Source organism: Monodon monoceros, unplaced genomic scaffold, assembly GCF_005190385.1.
Source record: "Monodon monoceros isolate NGI ecotype Baffin Bay Population unplaced genomic scaffold, NGI_Narwhal_1 Super_Scaffold_2, whole genome shotgun sequence".
Lineage (NCBI taxonomy): Eukaryota > Metazoa > Chordata > Mammalia > Artiodactyla > Monodontidae > Monodon > Monodon monoceros.
Genome location: NW_021703776.1, coordinates 96,202,040 through 96,225,538, shown reverse-complemented (window position 1 = coordinate 96,225,538; position 23,499 = coordinate 96,202,040). Strand labels below are relative to the sequence as shown.

Genomic DNA, 23,499 nt, shown 5'->3' with positions numbered 1-23,499 from the left:
CAGCTCCACTGTTCATTCACCATGTGTACCAGGGAATGGACTGCCTTCTTTAATCCTCAATTTTTGCATTTGTAGAATGGGCTTAATAATAATAAAATCCACATCACCATATTTCAGTTATTTTGCAGATTAAATGAGGTAAACCATCTCAGACACTTAATCAACCCTCATAAATGCTGGTTCACTGTTATCATTTATTAACTGGTACAGGTAGCGTTTTTTGAATGGCTCTGCTACATCACAGGAGGGAGTTTCCATATATTTCACTCACTACTGCTGCCTATTAATATGACTATGAGCCATTTAAATGGGAATTACAATAGACCCGCCATCGCATCAAAATGTATCAGTGAAGTTCACGGGAGAAGTGCCGTTTCTTATCTCAAATAATCTTTTCTTTCGGAAGTACAACCTAGTTTTTCTAGGAGGAAGACTTTTCTCCTTATCTAGCTTCTGAAAAGGCACTGATGCTAACTGAGTGAACTGTTCAGACAATCTATCAACACAACTTCTTATTGCCGGAATGATAATACAGCTTATAATTAAGCAAGTTTAATCAAGCAAACAAAATTTATTTGCCAAGACGTTTTAACATTCTATTAGTTCTTTCTCAAAGTCAACATTGAATAAATTAGTTACTTGGCAAAATTGTGTGCATAAGTGACACACGTAGTACAGATGCCCCCATGGTCACCAGGGGCACAAACATACTTAAAGTCACCCAAGATGACCGGGCTTTTGTTTACAGTTATTGGAGTGATTTTTACTGTCATTATAACTAGATTATATTCTTCTTGGGGACAGATCTATCAACCACTTACTTGAGATCTTTAAACCACTTTTAATATTGTGTTCTATGATCGATGATGATGTTAATAATAATAATACTGATAAATCATTAGGAGGAGGCGAAATGAGAGGAAGATAAGAAGATAAGCCTACATTTATGGCGCATTGTTGTAAGCAATTTAATCTATCCAATTTTCACAAAACCCCATAAGGTAGATACTACTGTATCCCTTTTACAACTAAAGCGACTAAGGTCCATAAAAGGTTGATTAATATGGTTAAACGTTCACTGCTACAAAGTGTTAGAAAGGGTTCTGATATTTCAAGTCCAGCTCCAGAGCCCACACTCTCTTGTTCTATATTGTATATGCCATCAGATTGTTTTCATTTAGTCAAAATAAGCAAGTGGTCATTATAGTAATGGTACTTCTTGCTAAACCAAAGAAAGGTATGTGGCTCCATATTGAGTACTGGGGTCAGTATACCTGGATTTGTGGCTCAGATGTAAGTAACATCACATCTTTCAGCTTCAGCCCATTTATCTTCAGGATGAAGTACTTCAATTTAATTCTACATTCTTAAACATCTATTTTGTGCTTGGCAGTGAACTCAGTACTAAGAATATTAGTGAGATGTGCCCTAGAGGGCTGCATCAACTCCAACATTCTTCCAAAGGTGGAGAGTTCACGTTATATAACTTACACATTACTGATTTAAAGGATATGATTTCAGAATTCTAAACAAAAGCCAGCTTTTTATCAATTTGTACATTATCTGAAATCGGGAAAGAGACATGATTATGTGTAGAGTCTCACTATTCATTCCTTCCTATTTCAGTAGAAGATTCATCTGCTAGTAATGACTTCCTGTAACAGAGAAGGACAAACCTGACTCCATATTGGACCTATTCCTTTAGCGCTAATCTTTGTGCTCTGTTGCCTGTGCTTAGTCATGCTGGCTCTGCACCTTTGTAATAGAATGTTGCCTACAGCCTGAAATATACATGAGAGTCCATTGTCAAGGCTCTGCCTCCAAGGCCTGACCTTTAAAGATATAACACTTTTCACTCATATAGAGATAAAAAGTTGCAAAACAGAGAATAACATTTGTCTTGTTGGAGGTTTATAGGTACATTGCACCCTGGCCTACATGGACAGCTGCAAGAACAAAGGATTCAGGGACCAAGAAGTCTGCAACAACCAGCCACGCCCCCTCTGTTTTTAGCATAAAAGCAGCCTGAATTCTAACTCCCACACAGTGGCTCTTTGGGAGACTAGTCTAGCTCCTCATCTTCTCCCTCTGCTGACTTTCCAAATAAAGTTGCTATTCCTTGCCCCAATACCTCATCTCTCGATTCACTGGCCTGTTGGGTGGCGAGCAGTGCGAGTTTGGACTTAGGAACATTCCCACTTTTCTCTGCATCCCCAATTTCTTGCCTACGTAACTAAGGACACTCAGTTCCTCAAGAAGCCTCGACTGACCATGATCCTCGAGCACTCTGAATGAAGCATTTTTTGTGTGTGTTCAACCTGTGCATCCTCTATCCATTAGGACACATATAGTCATACAATATAATTATAAATTTAAGTAGCATTACCACTAGATTTTTTTGCCCCTAGAAGGCAGTAATTGTGCTTATCTCCAACCTTCAGTAAATTGTAGGCCCTCAGTAAACGCCTATCAAAGCTGATTCTCTTTTCATGATCTGTCTGCAGTTTGCACTGCAAATTTTAATTCTTCCAAATCTGCCTTCTGGTCTGGAAACACAGGAGCCAATTTTAAGTCCTTTTTCTCACAAGAGTTCTTCAAATATTGAAAACAACACACTCTATCTTTAACGTGTATACACATCACTTGTGTATATTTTTTAAGTTGAAGTATAGTCGGTTTACAATACTGTGTTAGTTTCAGGTGTATATAGCAAAGTGATTTGGTTTTTCATATATATGTATATATGTATATATACACATATATATACATGCAATTCGTTTTTTCAATTCTTTTCCATCATTAGTTATTGCAAGATATTGAATATAGTTTTTGTGCTATACAGCAAATCCTTGTTGATTATATGTTTTATGTATGGTAGTGTGTATATGTTAATCCCATGTTCTTAATGTGAATGCTTTTAAGCTGTAGATTCTGATTTGAAAGGTCTGTGGTGGGTCCCTGAGATTCTGCATTTCTAACAAGCTCCCAGGTGATGCTCCTGCTGCTGCTGTAGAGACATCTTTGAGCATCTGGCTTCCGAGAGGCCTCGCACTCTATCTGCAGCTTCTCTACCTCCATGGCTAACCCGCAGAATCTGTTTCAGCGAACACTTAGAAGTCTGTTTTGGAGTCTGCTTATCTTATTCTTTTCAACTAGCCTAAGAAGATAGGAAGGAGGACTGTAGTCAAAAATAGGTTATTTTCCTTGATTTCCAAAGTTAATAAAAGTGAATTCATTAAACTAATTTAAGGGAAGCATCATGGTCATATTTTCACTGAAGTTTAATAAAAAAGTATGTGAAAGACCTGTCCAGATGCAATTTGTACTGTGATGCATAGGACTCCATGTGACAATTAATAAGATCACAATTCAAATGACATAAATTAAGTTTGCATTCTCAATTATACTTGAAAATGAGTTATTAGTCATTTCAGGCTGAGATGCACAGATGTAATATAATGCACTTCCCAATGCATTAACAGAGAAAAGCTATTGTAAAGTGAAAGTAACAGGCTCTTTTGAATTTTCAAGAATAAATCCAATATAAAATACTATGGTAATATATCTGGAAGGCACAAATTTATAAAGTCAAATAACAATTAAGTGGTTAAAATGAGTAAGTCTAAACTCTTCATGTGAATTATCAATTTATACCAATAACCTGTATTGAGATAAGTACTATTGAGGAAGGTGAATTAGTTATTATTATTATTTTATAGATGAGGAAATTTAGGCATAGAATGGTTAAGGAAACAGCCCAAAGTTACACAGATCCATGTAGCCTAGTTATGACGACTGGCCTGCGTGGTCTGATTCCAGAATGTACCATTGGGCTGTTATTTTCACTGCCTCTCAGGGGCTGCAGCCACACGAGCAGCATGGTTTACTGTGCTCTAAATCCCCCCTATAGGCCTCCTAGTGTTCCTCTAAATTCCACTAAGTTATCACTTGAGCAGAGTAGAGACATGCACTTTAAATGAGGGAACTGATATTTATTTATTTAAAATATTTATTCAATATATTTGTAGGTACCTATCTATCAATATGTTATATAAATTTGCATTCGCTTGGAGTCATTTAGCTTCATGTCACTGAAATCCAAGCTTGATCTGATAAGAAAAATATTAGCATCTCCATTATTTGAGTCCAGAGTAAAATAAAACACCTGAGAATATCCTTATGCTTAATGAGAACACTCCCCCTTTCAGAGAGCTCTCCCAGCAAACAAATATACTTTAAAAAATTACAACAATGATTACATATATCCTCTTTTATCTCATAGATGGAAAACACACTAGACAGAATGAAGGATTATATATTGTTATTCCATTGTCTGTAAGAAATCTTATAAGATTATATCATTTTCTTTTTCCTAACTATGTATGCCAACAATATATTCACTATTATTAATAAAATTTTTATCTTCCAAATTTTTGGAAAAAAACTAAACACATAACCATGTTGGTTAGAATGGTTCTATATACGTGTATACGTGTAGAATAGTGAGTGACTCACAAATTGACACAAGACAAAAATCTCATGACCTCTTAAAATGAGAATCTCACAATACAAATGTGTATTTAGAAAGGTGATCAAAATTCACTAGTAGAAGCATTACAGTATATGCAAAAGGATCTGGACCATCCACTCAACTTATTAAAATTCATGAGACTTTAAAAACACTACCTATCCTAAGAGAGGTGTAAATAGAAAAATCTATTTCACAGAAATAAGAAGCCTATTCTAAGTTCACCTTGGAAATTATTTTCTTCCATACAATTCCTGAAGATTTTTTACACTATTTATATCAAGGGTCATTTCAGAAAGGGTTTAAATGCAGATTACTCTGATATGTTTTATTTCTCAACAAACTGTCTATAAAATTATTCTGAATATGCCTGCCTGGTCCATTTCCCCAAGTGTCTGTTTACAGCAACAATGCACCTGTGTACATAAACAAGCAAGGGAAATTCATATCTATTGGTGAAAAAATTCCTTTATTGTCCTAAGTGAAGAAGAGGCTGTTATTATCTGATGGAAGATATATAAGCAAGTGACAGGGATAGTTGTCTTCCTCAGGGTCATATGCAGGAAAAATTCTAGATTTTTTGGAAAGAATTTAAGTACACTATTGAACTGTGAAACAGTTATGTTTTACATCTATAACTGGAACAGATTTTTTAAGTGATTTGAAAAATTAGTGCAACCACTACAACAAATGGTTGAAAAGATAGGACAGAATAATCCATTCATTTTTAAACACTGTCCCTTTACATGGCTCACTGGAGACATGGCCATCATTATGGTAACAATTTGTTTCAAGCACTGCAATGCACTTGGCATAGAGCGAGGTCTACCAGCCATGCCTCACGAGCCTAGCCTGTACTGCACCAGCAATGGCCACTCCATTTGTGAATCGGAAAATATGCCAGAGATTTGTCCACATTCCACTTCCTACTTTGTCATGTTTCCTTCATCTACAATATTTTCAGGTATTGTAAATCATGAATATGGGTAAACAGAGGTCAACTGGACCTGGAAAGGACAGAGGGAGACTAACAAATCTGGAAATTATAACAAACTCTAGTCACTGAATACAAATACTACACTAGTTTTATAAAATGCTTCTAAGATTGGCAATTGATGACACACATTTCTAAATCCTTATTGTTTGCAAAATTTCTTACATAATCTCACTTAAATCTCCCAAAAGGCATCATTCCCATTTCTCAGTTTAGGAATTTGAGGCACAAGGGACTTCTGCGATTTTATAAACCAAATAAATGAACCCAGCTACTTGAATTCAGACCTTTTGAATCCATATCTTGGCTTTCTCTTTCCAAATACCTAGTGGTAGGCTAACCTAGAAGGATGTTTTGGGAACGTTTACTATGCAAATATTGGTTGATGGGCTCTTTGGTTAAAAAAAGTAGAGAATACATGTTCCCACTATTGACTTGATATTCATAAAATCAAAGAATTTACTAAATTAACCTGTTAACTACTATTTACTTTCCAGATTTTTTAAATGTTTCAAATTTGTTAGAAACAATTAAGTTTTATGTGCGTATGTGTGTGTGTGTGTGTGTGTGTGTGTGTGTGTGTGTGTGTATTTGGGGAGAGCATGTAAGCAACAAAGAGATCTGAGTTTTTTTTTCACAGATCTAGGAAATTAATACTCTACTTAATATTGCTTAGAGAATACAAAATTATATATTTCTATATTCTTGATAAGGATCTAACTATGTAATTTAAATATAATAAAACATTCCTGTTCTGTGGGACTTTCCTTTCAATATATTCAGTGATTACTGATCCCACTCTGACACTATTAATGAAAGAGATTAAAACAGCTTAAAAAAATAATTAGGAATATATAAGCATATTCTCACTATTTAAAGACAATTTTAAAAAGAGAAAGAAAAACTGTGTTTACATTGCAGGTAAATTTGTAGTATGTTACTATCCTAAAAAACAATAATAATATGTAAGGAAGGCATTCACTATTAATACTCCAATTTCCTATTTTGGCTCCAAATATCTACATTCAAAACCAGTAACTGAATTACCTAAGCAAAACTAAATGCAGCCACTTAGAAAAACGTGCTGGAATTCTTATTGAATTAATGTTCAATGGACTTTTGATAAGAAATGCTTATATAAGAATACTTCCTTTCTCTCTAACAGATTATACATAGGAAATCTGAAAATACCTTGAAAAGTATGCAAATTAGAGTTTGGCAAATTAATTAATTTTTGGCAATTTTACCAACCTGCACATATTTTCCTTTTATATTGGAAAGGAAATGCTAAATAGAAGGAAATGGCATTGAGGATAAAGTGTAAAGGAGTCTATTATGCTTAGTATTATCAAAGAGGAATAAGAAGCTTGACTAGTTTAGCACATTTAGCAACTCACATATTTGAGTATTAAATATTCAGCTAAAGTATTCTTCAGAGGTCTTTTCAAGAACCATTCTCATCCACAATGAGACTCATGACTTTAAAATCTTGTGAGACTGTCGTAATTTCTTATCTACATGACCTATTCCTCACTTATTTTAACATATCATCCAATGGTCATAAAATAATTCAGAATCTCCATATGGACATATAATAAAAATATTATAATAAAATTGGTCATGGTTATCCATTTCTACAATCATAGAAAGAATAACCATTGACATTTGTTAAAAACAGTATTTCAGTGATTGAACTTACATTATTTTGCATTCTTCTCAGGTAATCAATCATTTTAGGAAAAAATAGGAAAAGCAACCTTAAAACTTCATCAACTTTGAAATGTTTTGACTCTCTGAAACTTTACATTGTATAAGGTGTTATCCATCAAAAAGCTATCCAATCTTATCTATGTGAGAAATCTTTTTTTTTTAACTAGCCTTCATTTTATTTTATTTTATTTTTTCTAACATCTTTTTTGGAGTATAATTGCTTTACAATGGTGTGTTAGTTTCTGCTGTATAACAAAGTGAATCAGCTATATGTATACATCCCCATATCCCCTCCCTCTTGCATCTCCCTCCCACCCTCCCTATCCCACCCCTCTAGGTGGTCACAGAGCACCCAGCTGATCTCCCTGTGCTATGCGGCTGCTTCCCACTAGCTATCTATTTTACATTTGGTAGTGTATATATGTCCATGCCTCTCTCTCACTCTTTTAAGTGCAATATACATTACATTAAACAGTTGGAGTAAAAGAAAGTTTGATATTTGATTACCATTTTTAATAAATTTAAGCCCAGTATATTTTTGGTTGAGATTTGTAAGTGCTAAATTTTAATCTCTTAGTGCATGTTAAGACATAAGTTCAAAAGTACTGAAGAACTTTTAGGAAACAACAAATTTTATCTCTTTTAGAATACATCAAAGTGCTGGACTATTTTTTAGATTAGTGAGGGTTAAAATATTTCTATCATAGATCATTAAAGTAATGTAAATTACGTTGCAGGCTCATTGGCACTTAAGTATATTTTACAGTGTTTAGTTTGTGTCTCAAATTTGTTTTGATTTTTAAAATTTTATAATTAGCTCACTATATTTTCATCTAGAAATAATCATTCATTGCTCACCATGTACTCATTTTTAATGAGAAATACATGATTTTAAAGGAAGCGACAAAATGAACACCAGAAAGGCAAAAAACAATAGCAATACACCCCTTATCACCATCAGAAAGGGCTGAGAGTCCAGTATGTCAATGTAGCCTACCTTCACAACTTGTGATACTTTCGCTGAATGACCTTGTCTCCCTGACTCAACCACTGGCATTTTATGTAGACCAGAAGAGTCCAAGTCACCCTCCTTAGTTCTTTTCACTTACCTCTCTGTATTTAGTCAGAATGGGACCCTCCCTTACTTCTAAGTGTCTGATAACTAAAGCTCTAGTATCACTGCATTTTAGCAGTGATCTTTCGAGCAGCCATCTTTACAAACTACCTTAGTGCATTATGATAGGAGAGGATTTGACATTCTCTCAACTGTGGGATGAAGACTTTACAGAAACAGAAATCTGTTTGCAGATTTCTGTTGCAGAAATGCAATCTGTTGCAGAAATGCAATTAATTGCATTTTCGGTTAGCACCCACAGTGAGTCAGAAAATAATGAATGCTCTCCTGGAAGAGTTTGTGATCTGAGCCCCACTCATCTACACCCAGTTAGTTGTTTGGTCTGTTGTTTGGTTAGTCATTTGGTCAGTCTCTCTCTCTCTGCTCAACTTTAAGGAAGGTCCTTTCTAATTTTTCTCTTCTACCATTGTTTTTCACAGTTGATCTCCTCTATCCCCACCTTACCTACAGGCTGAAAACCAATCTAGAATATGGTTCTCAATGTCGACCGCACATTAGAATGACGTGGGGAGCTTTAAAATCTCAATGCCTAGGCCACCTAATTCCAAATCTCTGGAGGTAGGGCCCAGACATCCATGTCTTAAAGCTTTCTAGGTTCCACTGTGTATCCAGGGTTGAAAACCACTTTTCTATAAATTATGCCTGAGACTTTAAATTATCTTAATTGTGAGATGAAGACTTTCCATAAAGAGAAATTTTCTCCTCTACTTGCTTCCTACAATTTACACATCCCAATATACAAATGTTCTTGCCATACAATCATGGCTTAATAGAAGTTACTTCTGAAGGACTACTCTCTCATACGTACTTTTGATTATCAGGATATTATAAACTTATCTCACATGACAGTTACGATCACTGGATACTGCTGTGGAAATGACCACCTTACCCAAGCCTGGAGCACTAAACTCTGCATACTCACAAAAATTGCTTGAGGATTTTTAAGATATAAATTCTCTAGGAGTGGGCCCTGATCAGGTTGAAAATCCCCAGCATTCTGTCTAATACATAAATTAAAAAGGATTTCCTCCCATTCCTCCTTCTTTTTGTTTAGTATTGATGGTTTTACTTGATTTTGGTTATGGTTGCCTTTTAAAATAATTAAACTAAAATAGATCCCTCAACATTTAGTATTTTAGAATAATTTATTTATATGGTGTGAATATTTGAGTGAATATACACAACTTTCCAATTTAATTAAAATAATTTTAAGAGTAAGTGGATTAAACTTTATATTTTTCTCTCCTAATAAAAGGATAAAGTGCCTATAGATCTGTAATAGGGGTTTAAACTACGACTATAATATGAGAATGTTCTTTTCTTACCACAAATCACTGCTCCCACTCCTCTAAATTATTTCTTCATAAGTTCAATAGTTTACTCAAATTGAAGATCTCTGTCTCGAAAAATATCAGTGTCATTAATATAACTTCTACTTACATGATTCTGATATAATAGGTCTGGGTGTGCCTGGTATCCATATACTTTAAAGTCTTCTCAGGTGACTCAATGGAGAGCCCAGACTGAGACCTGCTGCCCTAAACCTTGAATAGAAACTGCAGCCTAAGGAAACTTTCTTCAATCAACAAGAATGAATGAATGAATGAATGAATAGCTTCTCAGCGGTTTCAGTAGATAAATACTGGCAAATGCACACACCTCAGAGTGAGGACTAGTAATATTTTAAAACGTTTAACACTGGGGAGGGGATGCTAATCGTGGTGCCTGATGTGTTCCAGAGCTGTGGCTGGTCTTTCATTTGCTTTCTCTTTAAAAGAAAACTATTTTTCTACCTTATTTTTCTCTTCATAGGTAGCTAAGAAGTGGTGCTTCATCCAAACAGGCCCTCATTGAAACAAAACAGAAAACCGGACTGGGGCTGGCTTCCAGCAGGAAGTGAACCGTTTCAGAGTCCACAGTCCCCCTGTCCTGTGTCCATCAGCTCCTCTAAGCACTGTTGGCAATAGACCTTCTTACCTGTCGTCCTTTAAAGATTTAATTAAATATCTTCAACAGAAACAGTCTGAGGCAAATAAGTGTGAGCAGATATAAGAAATGGAAACCTAAGTCAGGAGAATTTCTTTTTCATTCTATTTGCTTAATTCACAGTTCAGAATTTGCATACAATGTGTACCACTGCAGATCTGTTCTACAGACAAAAATATAGTTACTTGAAATATTGTGCTTAAAGAACTCTAATGTTCTATCATCATTACATTATTTACCAGATACTTTTCTTTTTTTGTTCAGGTTTCAACACAGTTTTATCGGGTGATTTTGTTTTCTGTGAAATACACCAGAGGTTGGGGGAGGGGACACATTGACTTTACAATATAAGGGTTTTACACCACTAAGGAAAGGCACGGGGTGGGGCAGGGTAGGGCATATTGGGGATTGGATTCATTTTCCCACCTTCTTTTGCTTTGCTCACATGTCTTTTCTCTCTCAGCAAGTACCGGAGGACATAAACACAAAGAAACAAAAATAGCAAGATGAACCTCCAACCAGGCTACTCCCAAGCCTTTCCCCAGGCTGCACCAGGGCTGGGAGGAGCCGGGTAGCTGCTCCCCAGCCCTAGCACACACGGGAGTCTGCTACCATTTTCAAATATCTGCAACTCAATTCTATGTCTTTGCCTTTCTGACAATGACTCACCCAGATATTCCCATCTTGATGGTAGGGTTTCCAATTTCTCCCTGTGTCGCTGTAGAGCATGCGGTATTGGGTCACCCAGTCTGAGCTGCTGTATCTTCCTTGGGTTGCTATGGCACTGATCTGCTTTCGATTGCCAAAGTCAACCTGAAGCCATTGATAATGGTCACTGTCTGATGGAGACCATCCCCCAGCACCTGAATAAGGTAGAGACAAGAGGGTGAAATAGGTATTTAATGTTGAAATTCTACAATTGACAATGGATCATTCTGCATCTTTTAATTGCCTTGGTAGTACCATATTTCACAGATACATTAGGAAGTGTCCTTTAGATGCCACTGGGACTTCAACTAATATTCTTAAAGCTGGGTAACATTGATACTCTAGCCTCCTTATGGTGTAATTATGTGCTCATTTTCTCCTGAGCAAATGTCTTCATAATTCCTCGATTAGGTCTTATTAGTACATGTCAAAGTCTAATTGGCTGAGGGTTGATCAATTTACCATGAATTCTTCAACTAAAAGTCACCAGGAAAAGATATGTAACAATCTATTATTTCCTCGTGTAAGGGTTTATCTTTTAGTAGACCATAAATGAAACAAAAAGCCATTATACACAACTCTACAATATATTTTACTTTAGAAAGTTCAGAGTTCAAAGAATGCTAGTATAGTTCTCAAGATGAGACCTAATATTGCATTAAGCCCTTGGACTCCTGAGAACGAAGATATATAGTAAATCAGGCAATACATTTACTAACACTTAAGAGGTAGACAACCGATGACTCTAGATAAACACATTTCTAGGAAAATAATTTGAGTCACTAAATGAAGTGAAACTTCTTTTGGTAAAATAAAATAAGTGACTGGCAAATAGTAAGAATGCAAAAAACATTTATTAGAAAAATAACACTAACATAGATAGAACAAAAAGAGTCCTAATTTATAGCACTATGTAAAATAATTATGGTTGTACATAAATACATTACAGAAAATATGGCATAATGCTTAGTGCTAAGAGGCGATATAATTTTTTGAGTAAGTTTGGTTACTAATGGGAGTAAATAATAGAAAAATATTCAACAAATTATCCAATATACAGTAGATCAAAACATGTGCATCACTTTTCAAATAAGGAATTTAAATGCTGACAATAAAATAATTTATTTTATGAGGAGTATGCTAATAAAGATCATTTTGTAAATCATCACTGATATATCATTCATTTCATCATGTTTATATGGCTTATTTCTGCTTTCAGCCATGACAGCATAGCTCTCCCAGCACAAAAAAATTACAAAACTGACAAAATGTATCCAATTCCCCTTTTAAGGGATTGGACAACAGAGAGTATTGGACCCTGATCCATGAGAGAAGATAAACAAATGAGGTGAGCCCTGCCAGCTTCCTGGCTTTCTGCCTGGTTCACTTTCCAGATCATGGCACATGGAAGACTATTCCAAACAGGTACAGCAGCATCACTGAGATGGAGACAGAGCAGAATCCAAGCTCCTGAGGAACCTGGCATTTATAGGACAGAGTACCAGGCAGGGGGCAGCTGTGCAGAGAAGGGGCTCTGGAAATGTACATAGGGTCACCAATGAGTCTCAGCAGTTCAGACTCTGAATGAATACTAAGTTGTGTATTTGCAGACCAAGACTCCACTAGACCAGGTAAGGGGAGATCTGAAGTGAACCACAGTCAGAGGCTGATTTCAGACTGGACAAGATTGAGAGAACTTGAACAAACCTAGGCATTCAGTAGAGACCTCAGAAAGGGAGTAGAGTAATTTAATCCTAAATAAGGATTCTAATTCTAATCCTACTGTGGACACATCTGAACAAAGGTTGGTAACAAGCATGAAAAAAGATCAATCTGACCCACAAATAAATTAACTCCTCAGTTGAATGAAACTCAACACTCCATTAAGGAAGACCATGAGAGTTTACTTTTCATGAAACTTTCATGAAAACAGGAAAGAAACTCAACAAAATAGAATCCATAATGTCCAGTACAAATTTTTCTAAAATATTAGTTATTTGGGGAAGCAGTAAAATGTGACTCATAACCAGAGAAAAGTCGGTCAATAGAAATAGACAGAAAAATGATAGATGATGAAATGAGCAGATCAGGACCTTAAAACAGAGATTATAAATTTGTTCCATATTTGAACAAGAACATATAGATACTGATGAAACAAATATGAAACCTTAATGGGGAAAAGAAACAACAAAAGAGAGCAAAATGGAAATTTTTGAACTAAAAATTATACCTGAAAACAAAACATTTACTGGATGGGCTTACCAGCAAATTAGAAAACTGAGAAGAAAACATTAGTATACTTAAATACAGGTCCATACAAACCCTTCAAACCAAAGCTCAGACAGGGTAAAAAGGCTTAAAAATGAACAATACTTCAGTAACCTGTAGGATAACATTAAATATCTTACCAATCATGCAAATGGGGTAAGAAAAGCAGAAAGGGTAGAGACTGAGGCAGAAAAAGATACATCTGAAGAAATAATAGTTGAAAAATATGAACCCAAATATCTGAGAAATTCATTGAACGCCAAGCAGGGTAAATACAAAGAAAAACACACCAAGGCACGTCATAAAGAACTGATAAAAAAAACAATGTCGCACATCATAAAGAACTGATAAAAAAACAATGTCAAAGAGAAAATCTTAAAACTGTTCAGAGGGCAATAACATCTCAACAATAGCAATGCAAGCCAGTGAACAAGGGAACAACATACCTGAAATGATGAGAAGAAAAAGAAAGTGTCAATGTAAAATCTACATCCAGCAAAAATATCCTTTAAACATGAAAGTAACATAATGATGTTTAGGACAAATGCTGAGAGAATTCATCATCAATAGGTATGCTGTATAAGAAATGCAAAATTTTAGCTTCAAGGAAAATTGGCCATACGGAAATTCACATCCACATGAAGAAATAAATGCTGAAAATGGTAAACATGTCACTAAATATAAAATATTTGTTCATGTTTTAAAATTTCTGTAGAAGATAATTGAGTGTTTAGAACAAAAATAGTAACAGTGAATTAGAGGGTTTATAACAGATGTAGAAGTAAAATGTATGACTACAATAGCACAAAGGGTAGGAAGCAAGAAATAAATATACCGCACTGAGTTCCTTATGCTACATTTGAAGTGATACAGTATTATCTGAAGCATTAAACCCTAGATCAAGGGTTTGCAAACGTTTTCTGTAAGGGGTTAAACACTGAGTATTTTAGGCTTTGCAGACCATGCTACCTCTCTCATAACTACTAAACTCTGCTGTTGTAGCATGAAGCAGCCATAGAAGATCCAGAAACAAGAGTGTGGCTGAGTTCCAATAAAACCTTATTAATAAAGACAGGGGGTTGGCTGGAGGGTTGTAATGTGTCAACCTCTGCCCAAGATCAACTTCTGAAAAGAGAGGACATTTAAAAATCTGTGCATTTTACTATATCTAAATTATACTTCCAAAACATCTTTAAAAGATTTATGTATATAATGTGTGTGTATATATTTAGTCTACATACATGCTTTCTATAGAAAGTGTGTATGACTACCTCATAACTACTTTCTCAGTCTTCATTCTCCTATTTCTTCAAACCACACTTCTACAAGAATGATGTTTCTAAAATACAAATGAATCATATTTACTCCCAGACCAATATTTTTCAATTGATCCTCATTGCCTCCAGAAATAAATGGCCCACGCCTTCACACACAAAAGACATGCCTGGAACATGCCCTCTATACCTACACAAATCCTCCCTCAACTTATCCTGGGGAATTATTATTTTTCCTTCAAGGTTCAGCAAGTTCACTCCAAACATCACCACTGCAGTGGATGCCGTGATATGCCGTTTTGGCTCTCCTTTATGACTGGGACTTATTCTTTCAGATATTTAGAGCGCTGTCAGAACACAGTAGTTAGCTGTAATTCCCCTTGAGGAATTTCCTTCGTAAAAAAAAGAGGCATTTTACACAAGGTCACATCCCTTCCTAGGTCTGTACAGATGCAAGGATGGGCCAACCAGGGGCTATAAAGGGCCAGTACCCTTGCCCCAACTTGGGAAAACTCCTAAGGGTCACTACAGTCTCAGAGGTCCCTGAGGAATTAGTTGAACCTTCCACTGAGATTGCATTGCATCTCAACTACTTCCTCTGCCTATTTCTGCTTCCTTCCCTTCTCTTCCACAGGTTTTCATCCTGAAGGTACTCCCTAAAAAATTTCCTACATGCTCTCCTCCATTTCAGAATTTGTATCCTGGGAAATCCAGTTCACAATATTTTCTTGGAGCCACTTTCCTTATAATCTGCTCACTAACAATATGGGTTAGTTGCCCCTGCTTTGTACTTTGTTATTTTTATGCTGTTTTTTTTCCTATTGTAGCATCTAATATTTCCAATATTCATATATCATCCACATGTCTATTTTACCGAGAATTCTGTAAAATTTTGGAGAAGCCATAGATGGACAATATACCTAGCCATCAAGAGATCATAAATACATTTTCTTATCTGTTAGATATATAATTCCAAACTTTGGCAAAATTCTATACCCAACTGCACATAAAGTTCTATCTGTGCATTATTAAAAAGGTGACTTGGTCATTGAAGTAAACAAGCAAATATTACGGTGAATAAAATGAGAAAAATATGTGCATTTGATTGATGAAATTTAGAATATTTCCCCTAACTAGTTTTTCCAAAAAAAAAAAAAGAATCCAGAATAAATTTTCTTAAGTTACCCATTTTTTGCTACGTTACAATTTTTCAATAAGGAAGCAATTAACATACAGCTACTTAATCCCATTTATCTCATTACTATAAAAAATGAATTTATTGTCAACTTTAAGGGAAGCAAAAAATCTAAAAGCAATGAAAATGTAAGTCAAAACTAATTCTTTAGCAGAAAGATATGTGGAGAGAATAGTGATTAGCCTCAAGGAGAGGGCAAATGTCAGGCTTTCATAAGGAACATGGTGAAAAGATGGATGAGAAGTTTCTTGTTTCTCTTTGATCTCTCTAGCAATTTAATTTGGGGAAGTTGATTACTTTGTTCATTTGGCTTGTGACATGGGTAACCTCTATTGATCCAAGGATTAAGAATGATACCTCTTTCATGACAAAAACCTCAGGAAATGGTATATAAGAGAGAAGAAGGGCTCCCCCAATATATCATGGAGAGTATTAAGAAAGAGGGCAAAAGTGTTCCCAGTGAATATTGTGGTAGCTCAAAGGAACTAACTACCTTTGAGCTTTGAGCTTTGAGTGGAAAGTAGAAGAGGAGGTAAAGGAGGTGGAGATACTGAACATTCATAAACTCTTAGCTTCTAAGATTATCTAAGAATAACTCTTATCTAGAAATAATAGAACCAAATTAGATAACTAATAAATTGTTACAGTGACTTGAAAGATACGTACTTACATAGAACACCTACTATTCCCTAAACACTAGGAGGCTGTTCCTTCACCCCCTTTTTCTTCCTCTTTCTCTCTCTCTCCCTCTCCCCTTTCACCTCCCTCCACCCCTCCCTCTCTTTCTCTCTCTCTTTTTTTCCTCTCTCTCACATACACACATTTCTCTCCCTCCATATATGTGTGTGTGCATGTGTGCGGGTGAGTGTGTGTGAACTATAAAGATACTAGTGTTTGCATGCTGGATGCCCACCCAAATGGGGTTACTTGAGCAAAGAATTATAATAGAGAACTTGGAGAAATGGATGAAACCAACACTCTAAACTCAGGGATAGCTTATAATTGTGATAGACATTTCCGCTTTGTAATTTGTAAATTAGAACCTCTGAGAGCAAAGAGAAACTTTGTGTGTGGTTCAAGAGAGGACCTGGAGTTTCTTTTCCAGTGATAAATGGCTCCTGTATAAACCTGATGCCGAAGCAGATGGTTATAACACCACCAGAGAATACAAGCCTCGATTCTAATTTAACAGAAAAAGGTAGAAAAACATTCAATTAAGGGTAGAACTACCTTTAATGACTGGTTGAGAAATATGTATCAGATGAAAAGAATAAATTGAAAAGGAGACTTGCAGGCCAGATAGCATTATGAGTTCTATCTGAAGTAGGATAAATATGCTTCAACCAAGTATAGACACTTGTTGATTGGAAGTAGCCAGAAAAGAGAGCCATGGCCGTTAATTAATGTCTGTCATGAGCTAGAGAAGGGAAAACGGCCATGCCACCATCATTCCTAAAACATGGAATAAACTAATAATTCTAAAATAAAAGAGTGTAAAAGTTAATTTTGAAACAAAATAGAAGAAAAAAGATGTGATTTTATCAGAGTATAGGAAATTACCTCCAGAGACAAATTAGGACATAAGGAGAGAAGCATAGCTGCTTTAACTTTTTGAAACATTCAGATTATATCTCAAAGGACTGGTTTTACTCATAAATGTAACATTAGCTTCCTTGAATATTTATCAAAGGAGCTGCCAGAAAAGTAAAGGTAGCTAAAAACAAACAAAAAACAATAACACCCCCTCCAAAAAACAAACAACATAAAATTTCAAAACAAAGGACGTAGAAAAACAATAAACAAGAAGGCTCTTCTTCAAAATCAAGTGTGTGGATTATGAACATTTAAAATAAAAGGGAAATGGTCTGGGGGTTGGTGATACTGAGGGTGGTGTTGGTGGGTTATAAGGATTTCCTGCTTTGATCACATTTTTTTTTAAATAGGAGACAGTAAATTTCATCACTGTACCTCCAAGTTAACTTTAGCAAAGCATTTGGCAATATCTCTGATAAGTATAAAAAAGTAAAATGTGGTCTGGGACATAGCAGTTTTAGGTAAGTTCAAAAATGGTTAATAATTATGCCCCAAATATGTTGATTAAGGACTGTGTCAACTTGAAGCTAGGTCCTAATGGTATGCCACAGGCTTTCGTTCTGTATACTGTCATTTTTAATATTTTTATTATCTAAGACATGGAAGACATGCTCATGAAATTTGTCAGTTACATAAAGCTGGAAAAGAGACCTAATACGGTAACTAGCTGGATTATGATGTTAAATGTTTGACCGGCTGGAAATCTGAGCTTCTCCTAGCAAAATTTGTTTTAACGTCAATGATAACCTAAAATGCCCATTTTGAACAAATGCATTATCAACTTCATTATTAAGGTGCATAATGCTTAGAAATAATTATGCAAACTTAATTTACTTTATGGGTAATGCAGTGTTAAAATTATGGCATCTAACTATGATACTATATTTGCAGTACTGCATTCAAACATTTTGATACATTTTAATTAAGGCTTTACACATAAATAGAAAAAGAAATCACAAGCATCTAGTATTAGGAATTATCACAAAATGAACATAACCATATAATCACCACCCAGATCTATAAGGAGACCATTGCCAGCGACACAGACGTTCTCATTGTGTCCTTTTCCGAACATGGTCACCTCTCTCCTCCCCACTGAACTGCCCCAGAGATTCATCCATGGCATTGTGTTTAGCAGTAGACTCTTCATTTTCTTTGCTGCCTAATACTACATTGTGTAATGTACTGCTCTTTATTGATCCACTACTCTAGGGTAGTGTTGAACATGCGTATATCTCCAGTTTGGAGCTGTTATGAATAATAATACAGCCATCAACATTTGTGTTCATGTTTTTCAGCACCTCTTTGTGCTTTTCTGTTGGGTATATGCCCAGGAGTGGAATTATGTGTCCAAAAATGTTTGTATTTTTAAAATTGAGTCTATTTTGCTAACAATTTTCCAAAGTAGTTGAACTGATTTTTATCCCCCTTGCCCAATGCACTCCAGTAGTGTCACAAGTGTTTCTGCTGTTCCACATCTTTGCCAAAACTTGGCATAGTTAGCCTTCTTTTTTGTTGTTGTTGTGTCTTAAATTTAGTTTAGACATTCTGGCTCATTGCAGGTTTACTTTGCATTTTCTTGATAACTACCTTCATTCTGTTGATACCAAGACTTATTATAAAACTACTGTACATTAAGACAAAATTTTATGCGAGCAAGGATAGACAAATAGGGCAAATAAACAAAATATAGATCCCTGAAACAAAACTACATGTATACATGTGTATATCAGCACTTAATTTGTGACAAAGGTAGCATAGGAAAATAGAGAAAGAAGGTATTTTTTCAATACTATATTCAGGGTCAACTGGATATCCACATGAAAAAAAGGGAAATGTAGGCCTGCCTCATACTATACTGAGATCAAGCTAAAAATGTTTAGATTTAATTGTGAAAAGTAGAACACTGAAGCTTGTAGAAGATGAATTAAGAGAATAACATTATATTCTTGGGGTTGGGAAAGATTTCTTAAACAGGACTCAAAAGCACTAGCTATATAGGAAAAGATGGATAAATTGGGTTATGTTAAAATTAGAGATTATTATCAAAAGACATTAATAAGAGGGTGAAATGGCTAACATGGATTGGGGGAAGGTATTTCCAAACATATAACAAGGAAAATGCTCATATCCAAAGTGTATAGACAAGTCCCACAAATCAATAAGACACATTCAGACAACCCAATTTTAAACATGGGCAAGGAACCTTAACAGGCAGTTCACAGAAAAGGACAATAGGCTATAAAACATCTAAAAGGTGCTCAACCTCATGGGCTTGACATTTTCAAAAAATTAAAAAACTAAGAATGTTCAAAGAGAGTACCTACAATGCTAAGAGGACTTAATCTTACAATATTGCTTTGAAGGGACCAAAGACGCTTATGCTTTGTAACAGAAAAGGAAGGAATAACTTAATTTCCAACTTCTACTATCTAAAAGACTAGAGATGTAAAGTTCCCCAGTGATGTAACAACACAAGACATTCCAAAAGTATATATGCTTTATGTATAAAAATTATTTACTTTTAACTCATCTTCTTGAAATTAATATTTTGCTTAAACTAAATGAAGATTTTACCTTTTAACTCAATACTCTCAATTATATTTGTCTGTCCGCAGATTACTCATTATACCATAAATTCTTTTCATTTTGGAATTTGACCAAGGAAGAAAACTGGGGACTTCCCTGGTGGCACAGTTAAGAATCCGCCTGCCAATTCAGGGGACATGGGTTCGAGCCCTGGTCCGGGAAGATCCCACATGCCGCAGAGCAACTAAGCTCGTGCGCTACAACTACTGAGCCTGCGCTCTAGAGCCCGCGAGCCACAACCACTGAAGCCCGCATGCCTAGAGCCCGTGCTCCGCAACTAGAGAAGCCACCACAATGAGAAGCCCGCGCGCCGCAACGAAGAGTAGCCCTCGCTCGCCGCAACTAGAGAAAGCCCATGTGCAGCAACGAAGACACAACACAGCCAAAAATTTAAAAAAAAAAAAAAAAGAAAATTGAATATCAAACTGATTTTAAGAAATCTGAAACAAATACTTTGCTGGGAGAACAACAAGTTTCCTTATTAAATATGATTGTTCCTTCAAGCGTCCAGCATACTACACTAAGAAAATTTGCAGGGACGTCTCTTTACAACGTTGAAAATATCCAGATATGAATTGCATCATTAGAATCAGTAAATTTCTTGCAATTAGGAAAGATTAAAAGCAAATGCATCTATTAGGCCTCTGTTTACATATTCATCACTTCAGAGGCTGTATCTCAGCTGCAAGAAATAGACACTGCAGGGCAAGTTTGGTTTCATGTACTTTTCAAAAATATAAAATATTTTCAGGGAATTTTATAGGTCAATTATATATTAAGATCTCTGATTTAAGAATATCAATATGTTTCTGAAAATGTCAATTTTTACCTTAGGATTGTGCTGTATGAGAGAAGAAAAATTAAACCTACACATAAGAACTGTACAGCCGCATAAACTGCATTAAGGCTAGATAGGAGTTGAAACTAATGTGAACCCAAAATTAAGTTTGATCAGCTTTCTGTTCTAAATAGAAGACACAGAGCAATTTCCATTCTCATCACAAAGAGTAAATCTTCACAGGAGGTAAGCCTGGGCCAGGATGTAAAAGTGAAACTTGTACACAAGTCTAATGAAAAATAAGAATTACATTTGATTAGAAAATCTTGAACCATAATATGACCATAATTTTTAAATTTACTTACCAAATAGTGTAAATGATGTATGATCTTATTTTTTAAATGTCCTGGAAATACTATCACTGGGAGAAAACAGACTCTTTGTGTGTGTTATTTCAGGTGATGGTATTAGGAAAGGAAAGTTAAAGTTATAAATAGTCAGATTTCAATGTAACAATTTTTTAAGACATCAAAATAACACCAACAGTAGAATGGATTATCACAAGAAGTAGTGACCTTTCCATTACCGGGGATACTCAGGTGAAAGCTGCATAATAACTATTTCTTTATAGGGGAATTTTACATAGGCAGGGAGATTAGACTCAATGTCCATTAATTTCATTTACAAAGAAAGTTGAAATGAAATACAAACTATTATGTTGAATTTTTTATCAAGTTGTTTTAAATTTCTTACTGCCTTTAAACTAACAGTTATGATCCAAGCTTTGGTTGATCTATTTTATTAACATCAGGGGAGATGTTACTTATACCATTGCTAAGTAACATTTGACTATAAATAACTTTTATTATTAAAAAGAATCTGGTCATTTCCATTTTTACTATGAATAATTCTCCTGGTTCACTCATTCAGCAATTATTTACAGAGCACTTCTATATGCCGGCCGTTAAGAATTTTAAAAAATAATTTTTCAATAAGCTATTTTTACTTGACTTTTTTTATACTTGAGGATACAATCTATTTATTTGGAAAATGTACAAGAATATTCTTTATTGAATAAGCATTTTATTACTGGGAAAACCAGATACCTAATATACTTTTAATGTGCATAGAAATGAGGTCTCGTTTGAAGAAAATAAAGGTAAATTAAAATACCACAAAGTCAGGGTCAGTGAAGTCATGTTTCTTCTTTGCACCTGCTAGGAAGCTGCTATTTGATCCTCACCTGTAAGAAATGCTGAAGAACGCTTGTATTGATACATGTGGACAAGGGGTCAATTTTATGTTAGTAAATCTACTGTTTACTTCATCTCTGGTAAGCATTCCTATTAAAGTCTACGGAATTTTGAAAACAACATGATTAATTAGAAACGATTTGCCAACCGGTCAAATGCACATTCGCTGGCATCGTACAGAAAATGTCATCATTCCCAAGATGTTATTCTTTGTGATAAGAAAAGTAAAAACTGTTCTCTGTGCAGCTCGCAAAAAATTGTTTGGTGGAGGCGAAGGAGATAAGTTTATAGGTTAAAAACGGCTTCAGCGCTCAAACATGCATCTTTAGGTTATCAAATATATCTGACCTCTATCTACAGGGAAGACTGAAAGACGGATATAACTGCAGAAATCAATTAAGTCATGCAACTCCAAACAAATCCTGAACAAGTGCATAAGTAAACTCAGGATAACCAACTTTTTCAAGTCGAGGATTGAGTTTTATTTATCATTTAGTAACCACCACCAAGTATGGTTCCCTAGACATAAGAATAAAGACACTCAATAAATACATGTTAAATAAATTAATGCAAGAATTAATTAAATTATAAGTGAATATATGAATGGACTAACTGATAAATAAATGACATTCTGGAAGTAAAAGCCCTGAAACAAGAGGGCAAAAATCTTGGGCCCAAGGATCTATGCAAGAAAGGCATAGATCATGAAAGACATATATAAATGGATCTGTAATAAAAATTTTTTTGAATAATACTAGTGATTTACATTGTTTTCGATGAAGAGGGATGGGAATTCTTGCCATTGCACTCACTATGTTTATTCTAGATATTATTCTTTTTTTATATATAAAAGCTAATTTATTAAACCTTTGTACACAAAGATGAACATACCTGTATAGCAAGCTTATATGAAGAATGAAGTTACAAAAAAGTAAAAGTGTTATTAAGACTGATGCATGTAAATCACTTACAAAAATACCCGAAATGGGATAAAGCTGCTCATCCCTGATTTTTCTCATTTGGTTCACATAGTTGAAATATGAACTTTAAATGGTTATTTAAATATTAGTGTATTCTCACTCAAGAATATGTGTTTCTTCATTAAAAATATATCATTTGGTTGCTGTTATCAATTAAATCTTCATAAATTAAATCTTTAGCCACTATGTTTAAAAGGGCCTTAGACTGTATCAAAACTCTAGCACTCAAAGTGGACAAAACTAGGAATGGAGTAGTTGTCTAGAATTCCACTTTAGCAAGTTTTGCTTGGTCTACAGTTATTCCTTATGCATTAGCACGGCCCAACATGGCAGGAAGCAATCAGCCAACAGGGTTCAGGAGAGTGAGTGGACAGTGTATTTTGTTGAGCTGGAAATGAGCAAGGACCTTCTCAGTCGTTCCACGAGGGATGGGGGATCTTGGCATTGGTCTGCTCCAGAGGTACCCAGGAGACTTGACTGAGAGGATGCACAATTCAAGGTGAAAGTT

General features: G+C 35.2%; 1 protein-coding gene across 1 annotated transcript in view; it reads right to left on the bottom strand.

Annotated features, from left to right (window-relative positions):
* The window catches only part of CNTNAP2 (contactin associated protein like 2), a 2,079,227-nt gene that overhangs the window by 1,395,846 nt on the left and 659,882 nt on the right, over positions 1-23,499 (bottom strand). Inside the window, exon 4 of the mRNA XM_029233017.1 lies at positions 11,023-11,216. Within this exon, the coding sequence (XP_029088850.1) occupies positions 11,023-11,216 (194 nt within the window). The remainder of the gene's footprint in view (positions 1-11,022; positions 11,217-23,499) is intronic.